Genomic DNA, 8,800 nt, shown 5'->3' on the forward strand with positions numbered 1-8,800 from the left:
ACCTCTGGCGACGTTGAAGAGGGGCGACGGCGAGTTGACTGAGCAACAGGGGCGGGGGAAGGGGGAGGTAGATCGGAAGATCTTGGGCGGCGGCGGCGGCATAGACCGGCGAACGGCGGGGTAGACAAGCGGCGGCGGCGCCGCCATCGGGTTGTGCGAGAGAGAGAGGGGGTTGGGGTCACGAGAGAAAATGAGGTCAAGGGAGAGAGGTGGGGTTCGGGAGGAGTGGTTGTTCGAGGGAGCGGTGGGTCGAAGGCAGCCTCGCTGACCCCGGCTTGCCTCGCTGGGGGTGCTGGGTTGAGCATAGCTGAGGTGCTTTTTTGCATCGGTTGAGCATAGCTCAATAGAGCCCATGCACCCTACCAAACAGCGAAAAGTGGGTTCGATGGAGAACTTTTGGGCTCATGCACCCTTCGTGCAGGCTGCCAAACACACCCTAAGTAGTAGCTGCAATGTAACCAACAGGTTGGAGGTTGGACTGAATTTGTGAGGCCCATTGCATTGTGAAAAAAATCAAAAATAATCTTATGGTTTGGTGTGCGAAAGCTACATTTTACTTGTGTTCACAAATGAATTACAACAAAAAAATCAAAGCTTATATCCGACACTATGTTGGACAATGGACACAACTGTTGTTCATCTTTTCTTTTTCTTCAGAAAGGGGTAACCCCGGCCTCTGCATCATGTGATGCACACAACCACTTTATTAAACATAAAAGTTCCAAGTCACCGAATGCCAAAAGGTTTACATCAAAACACACCAGGATTTATGTGAAGCATGAATACAAACTTGAAAATAAGCATGATTCTCTGTCCCCAGTTTTATGGATAATAACACACAACTTGACCCGGGAGGGGGGAAAACTCTTTGAAATGTGACTCTGTCCACAATGGCATCTTCGGTTGAACTTTAAGGTTCTTTGAGCATAAGGTCCAGCTTGCTCACAGACAAAAGAAAAGATATCTCAGATATAAAAATGAAAAAAAATAATGTTAGTTTTTCAGAAGGATACATTTACATGCATCTTATTCATGCCAAACTGAAAAAAATGATTTATAGAAGCTCCTTTCATGTGAACAAAAAATTGAAGAATCTGAACATGAACAATACGGTTCACAAAATGTATAATTTGCCATACAAACTCTGCTGCAGGTTATAAAGAACAGAATAAATTCTGGTGCAGGATCTTCAGATTAACTTCAATTGGTTGCACTACACTCAGATCAAATACAAACTAGTAGCTGCATTACCACTATTTAGGCCATTTGTTCAGAACAAAGGGCGAAGCATTCCTACCCTTGCTTAGCTACATATTGCTACTACCATTGCTTAGCTGCATTCAATATTTTAAATAGCATGCTATTTTGCCGTTATAACACAGTTATATCATATTTGGAAGGGAGACATTACATTTTGGCAAAATCAGACGCTACGGCGTTAATCGCGTAATTAGCGCGCTACACACGCTATGACGTTGTAACATTGTAATGTTACCATGCAAAACTGAAATAAGCACAGCCTAGCAGGCCCAGCAGGCCAAAACCAACCCACGACCACTAGCTTTCTCACTCCTTTTATCAGATTCTCCCACGAGACCTAACCGGCTAACCCTAGTTCTCACTTCTCATCCCTTTGTCACTCCTTTTTATGTGCTGGATTTGGCCCTTATGTATATATTGCTTGCTCCTATGAAAAATTTAGTTACTTAAATACTTTATTTCTAGATATATTTGAATTTTTTTTGCAAACGCTATTTTGAAATATAGCACGCTATTAACGCGCTATAACTTGTGTAGCATTTAGAGAAGGGCCTCGCTATATTTTGTAGCGCGCTATTTAAAATATTGGCTGCATTGCTGCCGAGTCAAAACTGATCTAGTACTGATATTGCCTAAACACAGCTTAACCATCAGATGCCAGAATAATCATACATTCACACTAATCATCCATAGCCAGTAGTAATCCTTCCCAGCTCCTTAGTTGCATTAGTACTGAACTTGTACCATAATCTTGATTGATTGGGTTGATTAGCTTGCACATGTGTGGTTTAGCCTCTAGTCATACATTCATACTAATCATCTAACTTAGCTGCACTAATCATCCATAACATGAAGGAGATCAAACACTTACTTCACTGCATCCTCCTCGGCGCCCTGGCCTGCGGTGTAGTAGTTGACTTGGGAGCGACGACGGCAGGTGGGGTCAGATCGATCCGGACGGTGAGCGTGAGTGTGTCGCCGGAGAGTAGCTCCTGGGGCACCACCAAGAACATCCCCTGGCACAACGGTGGAGCGCCCGTGGACAGCGCGTTGCTGATCACCGCCGAGGTCATGAGGACTAGGTCGTAGTCCTTGTCGCCGCCACGGCGCTCAATGGAGAGCTTGCACCAGAACCAGGGCCCCGTCTCAGCCTCGCTGTCCGGCCTGATGCACATCAGTGACACGGCGGTGCCCGCACCGAGCGGGCAGAGGGAGACGAGGAACACGCTGCGGTCCTCCTCCCCGACGAGCAGGTGCCAGCTGTGCGACAGGGAGAAGCTCAGGCTCCAAGACCGGCCATAGCGGACCGTGACGGCGGGGCGCTGGTGATGGGTGGCGAAGTGGTCGACCAGCATCGCACGGGAGCCCACGAAGGTGCATGCAGACTCCGGGCAGGTGCAGGGCGCGCACTGGCACACGCGCTGGTGGTCCGCGGCCTCATGGAACACCACGTAGCGCTCGCAGCCGAACGCCTTGTAGGGGCATGGCACCTTGGCGGCGCCGACCACCTTGTCCAGCTGGCCGCAGTGGGTGTTGGCACGGCTGCAGACCACGCGGTGCCCGGCACGGCAGTAGTAGCATACTACGTGCCCTACGGCATCGCACTGCCACAGTAAACGCAACCACACGCAAGTTTGTTTTAACAAAAGCAGTATAACGTTTGGTCTCTGCATCATTGCGATGCACACAATATAGATGAAGAAGATAACAAATGTCTTGCATCCACGTGAAAATAAAATAAATGTGTCATCTTCCGAAGATCTCAAAGGAATCCTCTCAAAAAGATATAGAAAGAGGTTTTTTTTGTTCTTTCAAAAAAATTGGTCGCTTTGGTGTGAGAGGAGAGATAACCTTGAACACGGGGGGCTTGAGTGGGAGGAGGCAGCCCTGGCAGTGGAGGAGTGTCACGTCCATCCTCACGTCGATCTGCGTCGGTGCCATGGATTCCACCGCCACCAACGCATCCCCTGCTTCGCCTTCGTCCTGCATCGTCACCTCCCCTTTCTCCGACTCCGACTTCACCTCCTTGGCACTCACCCTTGTTGCACGACTCTCCCCTTCCTTCATGGTTATTTCTGGTCACACCGTGTGTTTTAGTGGGGAAATAATGAAAGAGAGGGAAGGGTGAAGACCTAAGAGGAAAACTGGGGCGGCCATTGCGGCAAATGTTGGAGCCAGCAGAGCATACCCCAAAAGGAAAGATAGGTGCCAATAATTTTAGCATGCCGATAATGTTTGCTTTAACTTTTCAAAGGACTGATCTTTTTTTTTATCTTTAAAGTATTGCTATGTAGGTGGAGTTTTTATTTGGGATAATATAACTTTGGGTTCCACTTCACGTACAACCCCTCTAATAAAACCAACGCTTGAGATTAAGATGTGCCTCTTCGGATGAGAGGGTGTGATGGTCCAGTTGACAAGTAATTATTGCTTTACAAAACACACAATGTGGGATATGATCTTACTAAACTTAACAGATGTAAGGCCAAATCCACTGCGTGACCCCAAACGGACGTCCGTTTTGTCCGGATTCTGTCCGTTTGGGTAGGGCAATGGGGTCGTGTCCGGGCAATTTCCGGGATGCGGTGGCCGTGCGTCCAGCGCGCGGACGCATCCGGGCCGCATCTTGTCCGCGTGCACATTTCTTTGCAAGTCCTTAAACTTTTTTTCATCATTCATTTTTTATACATGACAATACATCATCACATTTTTACTAGTAAAGCAAGGTCAAAGAAAACAAGAACCACAAGAATACATTTGAGAAGATATCCAACTTCTATAACTGCTCCCTTGAGTTGGGTTAGGGCCTTCTCGATGCACTCATTATTGATCTGTGGAGGAGGCTCGACGTTGCACCCTCCTTTCTTCTTCAAGCCAGAAGTTGATGTTTGCTTCCTCATACGTAGTATCGTGCCTAGCCTCTAATCTAGCAACAAGTGCACTTGTCTCATCTACATCCTCTAGGCTAGCTAAAAGTGCACGAACATGTACTAAATTTGGTTCTATCAATATATCGATGTACTCTTCTCCCCAATACCAAAACTTGCATCCATTCTACATAATAAAACTTAAAGTTAGCACAACTAGTCTAATCCGAAAGCACAAACCGAAGCTAAAAAGAGCACATACCCCATCGTTTAGGCACTTGATGAACACCCATCCGGGATGTTCCGGCGTTGTAGACACGCGGCGCACGACCATCCTTGGGCAGTGGTCGCACTTGATGAGGGGCAACGGTGTGCCGACGAGCTTTTGGGCAAGCACCGAGCCCGGCCGGCCGCCATTCGTGTATCTGCCGGCGGACCACTGACGGTGCAGATCCGAGCGGCTAGAGGACGAGCCACTGCCTGCATGTGGCCTTGCGGCCCTGCCAGGGCCTTCCGGCGAGGTGCCCGATCAGTCCATGGCGCGGCCCGGCCTCCCGCAGCCGGGCGAGGTCAAGACCGACCGGATCCACCCCAAATCCGGCCGGCGGGTGCGCAAACCAGGTGGCCGTGGTTGGGTAGCTCGGCGGCGACGAGGAGAAGGGGCTGGGTGAGCGCGCGTCCGAGTTGCACGGCTGCAATGGCAGCATCGGCGGCGGCGGCGGCGAGGGGAAGAGTGGGGAAGAGTGGAGAAGAGTGGAGTGGGATGCGGCCGGAGGGAGGGAGGGGGGCGGATAGAAAAAGGCCCGTCCTTTGCCACCGACGGGCGGGCCAGGGGAGGACACGCGCAGACGGCCGTCGCGTCCGCGTGGTGTCTGTTTCACCCCAAAAGCGGCGCAAACTTGAGCCGCGGATGGATCGAAAACGGACACAAAACGGACAAAAATTCGTTTGCTCCCGCGCGCTGGGCCGCCCGGTTTATCCGTTTTACCCCAAACGGAGGGCCCCGGAAAGGACGGGGTCGCGCGGTGGAGTTGGCCTAACGTGTCCTGACAAACTGCATTCTTAGTCATATACTCCCTCCGTTCGGAATTACTTGTCGCGAAAATGGATGTATCTAGACGTATTTTAGTTGTAGATATATCTATTTTCGAGACAAGTAATTCCGAACGGAAGGAGTAGTTCACAAACATATAATTCACCAAACCACACAACTAATCTAATTTAGTCGAACTCGGTCAAGTTGAACGGTGGTGGCGCTGAGATTGACATGCGGGTCAGACTATGGTGATCTTGTCAATGCGAACGTGGAGGGACAATTTCTTAACAAACATATAGTCAGCATATATTTGGTTTACATGCTACCCAAATATCTTACATCCAACAGCCACAAGATACTCACGTCAAAAAAAAAAAAAAACAGCCACAAGATACCTCTTCCTTGTACTAATCATGTGGGAACTAACAAGTACTCATCTGATGTTGAACGAATCGATGCATGCTTCCAAAATCCATCATCGGTTAAGCTAAATTAAACCAAACTAGACTAAGCCTTATTAGTATCAAGATCAGTAGAACCCTAGGCATAGCAGAATCATTTAGGAGGTGATCTTGTCAATGCGAAGGTGGAGGGACACCGTCCTGGACGGGCCAGCCCCGGCCAGCAGCTTGTGCGGCACCGTCAAGAAGGTCAGCTCCTCCACGGCGACGGCGCCGGGCTCCTTGCTGCTCGTCACCTGGATGTCCGCCCGGACCGTGTCGGTCCTGTCGTTGGCGGCCGCCGGCGGCCCGTTCGCCCACACCTTGGCCACGTAGTGCGGCGGCGGGGACGCCCCCGCCCTGATGCACACCACCGACAAGGCGATGGGCACGCCCAGGCCGAGCGAGCCGCCGACCACGAGGAACGCACGGCCGTCCTCCTCCGCGAACAGCAGGCGGCGCGGCTCCGACACGGGCACCTCGAGCTGGAGCACCTTGCCGTACTGAACCGCGTGCACCGGCATGGAATGGACGGCGCTGAGGTGGTGGCGGAGCGCCGGCGGCGGGCCTTCGAAGCCGCAGCCGGACACCGGGCACTTGCAGGGCGCGAGCGGGCACGCGCTCTTGTGGTCGTCGAGCTTGTGGTAGGTGACCTGGCGGCCGCAGCCGTGGTGGTCGCACTTCATCCTGGCCGAGGAGACGAAGGCGTCCACAAAGGGGCAGCCGTGGAAGTCGCCGCCGAGGTCACACCTCTGGCACTGCTTCCAGGGGAGCTTCGCGACGCAGCTGCCGCAAGCCAGGTGGCCGCCTTTGCACTAGACAGATTGAGGGAGGGAAGTAAGAAAATACTACTAAAATCGGTGCGTGCAGCTGCTGCTAGACTCGATTCAGTTCATGGGATGTTGAGTAGCCAAACCTCAGAAATTGCTCTAGTACACCAACCTGGAAGACGGGAGGCTTGAAGGGGGAGAAGCAGATGGGGCAGTCAAGCATGTTGGCTTCAATCCTCACGGTGGCCTCCGTCCTCCTCGTGCCGTGTTCCGACGCCTCCGTGATGGCGCCGCCACCACCTCCTCTTCCTTGGGCCCCTGGATTATGCACAACGATTTCTTTCTTCACCGGGACATTGAGATTGGGCAGCTCCATCTCCATCTCCATGGCCGAACTAGCAGCCTGCGTTCGCCTGGAACAAACCTCTCTGGATCTCTCTCTCTCTCTCTCTGGTGTCTGGTGAAGGGCTGCAAGAGAAGACTAGAGGAGAAAGGATGAGACAGAGAGACTAGAGGAAAAAAGGCAGCAAGCGCACGGCACAGTAAACGAGCAAGCAGCTGAGTTAATGTGACGCCCAAAGTTGCAACACTCAAAGAGCAAAACGAAGCACCATAGATTTGGTGTAGCCTGCTTGGTCCTTGGCAGGTGGGGAAGATACTACAGTGAACAAACTAAAGTGTTTTGAAGCCGAAGCTCTATACTCCCTCTGTGTAATAATGCACTAGTACGCGTAGATTTTTATTAACAATCAAACTTTGTAAATTTAGTTTACAGAGATAATTATTTATATCTGCAATACCAAATATATAGTATAAAACTGCATCTTATAATGAATCTAATCATATAATCTTGGCATTCTAGATGTAGATGTTTTTTATCCATAAATTTGGACAAAGTTTATGAGATTTGACATTTCAAGAAAAAAACACAACATTATGAAATAGAAAGGGTATTATAGTTTCTCTGCTCGTAGTATTAACTCTATGCGAGATAGTTTGCAACACATTTCGATGAGATTCCTTGTATGAAACATGGATATTTTGAGTAATAATATAAGAGCTACAACTGAAAATATGTTTTTTTTGTATAGTTGCATAATATTTATTAAATATAAATATCACAATAGAAAGGAAATTCCCATTCATATTTGCATGTTGAGGTGAGTCTTTTCTCATGTATGTTGCATGATGTGGCATGCTTGCATGCTTAGAGAAATAGATTAGTGGGGATGAGCCTTTTTTCCATGCATGTTGCATGATGTGGTGGCCTGCTTGTATGTTGAGAGAAATAGTTTAGTGGGGCTAGCTATTTAGGTATAGAAGATAAAAAGTAGAGGAACAAAAGACACGGTAGATTGATGAACATTGCTGGCCGTACGAAGATTCCCAGGACGACAACGCCACTTGAACCACGAGTGTAGGATCCTAGTGTCGTATGCGGGTCGGACACATATCATACCCAAAGCAACTTCGTTGATCGAAATGTAAACACTATTAGTCTATAAAAAATTAACACAAAATGAAAAAGAAGGTTTGGATCTAATTCAATAGGAATTTTCATCATCCAATCTAACCTTAGGTTCTCACTTCTTCATTGCCAACTTCCGCCCTCAAGATAAAGACACAAACATACAAAGTGTTGAGGATACCTTCCAAAGAGCAGGTTGAAAAAAATATAATGATGACATGGGAGTGACACAAGTACCACAAACCCAACACCCAACAACAAAAACAGAAGAGTCCACCCCTAACAAACTACAACCAAGACTATTAAAGAGGATCGAAGCCGAGTCCCCATGAGAACCTACCGAACACCTAGGATTCGAACACACCGAGCCACCTCCGGAAGGGGCCATCTCACCGTAGCGATAGCCCCCTCACTTCGGGTCATGGACAACCTCTCCTGCCAAGGGACAACAAGGACTGAGAACAAGGACCAGGGGACCCATCTACATGATAGGAGATAAACAGATGCAACCCACTCCACAGACTATGACGTGATACTCTAGGGGGAGGCAAAGCCGATGTCGTAGGCCATCTGCCACCGAGAGGGACCGAGATTCCGCGACGATACCATCAAAAGGGTGAAGGCTTCGGGCGCAACCGCCATCAGGCCCAAGACTCAGCAGTTCACCGATACTGATGCGGAAGCCGGCCATCCAAAGCTAGCCGCATACATGCATATTTAAACAAACCAGATGAATCTCATCAAAACTTTGGTGTACATAAAACCTTATGATTTTTGGAATATTTGACCTAGACCGGACTCTAAACCTAGCTAAAATGACCGCCAGCACATATTCCCCATGTCCGGCAAGCCATGGGCCCCGAAACTGAGGCTCCACCTCTGCAACATGCAAGCGGCTAATCAACGAACGATGATGAGCCCACAAAGCTTGGCTTTAGCGGGAGCGAGAAGGGGATGGC

General features: G+C 49.4%; 2 protein-coding genes across 2 annotated transcripts; both read right to left on the reverse strand.

The window, feature by feature from the left end:
* Nucleotides 1-2,132: 2,132 nt before the first annotated feature.
* Nucleotides 2,133-3,327, reverse strand: LOC119279069 (putative E3 ubiquitin-protein ligase SINA-like 6). Its single transcript, XM_037560476.1, has 2 exons — nt 3,112-3,327; nt 2,133-2,864 (listed from the first exon to the last, which is right to left on the reverse strand). The coding sequence occupies exons 1-2, from the start codon at nt 3,325-3,327 to the stop codon at nt 2,133-2,135; spliced, it is 948 nt and encodes a 315-aa protein (XP_037416373.1).
* A 2,307-nt stretch (nt 3,328-5,634) lies between these two features.
* LOC119280477 (putative E3 ubiquitin-protein ligase SINA-like 6) lies at nt 5,635-6,831 on the reverse strand. Its single transcript, XM_037561309.1, has 2 exons — nt 6,546-6,831; nt 5,635-6,418 (listed from the first exon to the last, which is right to left on the reverse strand). The coding sequence occupies exons 1-2, from the start codon at nt 6,759-6,761 to the stop codon at nt 5,723-5,725; spliced, it is 912 nt and encodes a 303-aa protein (XP_037417206.1). The 5' UTR covers nt 6,762-6,831; the 3' UTR covers nt 5,635-5,722.
* Between the last annotated feature and the right edge of the window lie 1,969 nt (nt 6,832-8,800).

The sequence above is a fragment of the Triticum dicoccoides genome, chromosome 3B, assembly GCF_002162155.2.
Source record: "Triticum dicoccoides isolate Atlit2015 ecotype Zavitan chromosome 3B, WEW_v2.0, whole genome shotgun sequence".
NCBI classification, from domain to species: domain Eukaryota; kingdom Viridiplantae; phylum Streptophyta; class Magnoliopsida; order Poales; family Poaceae; genus Triticum; species Triticum dicoccoides.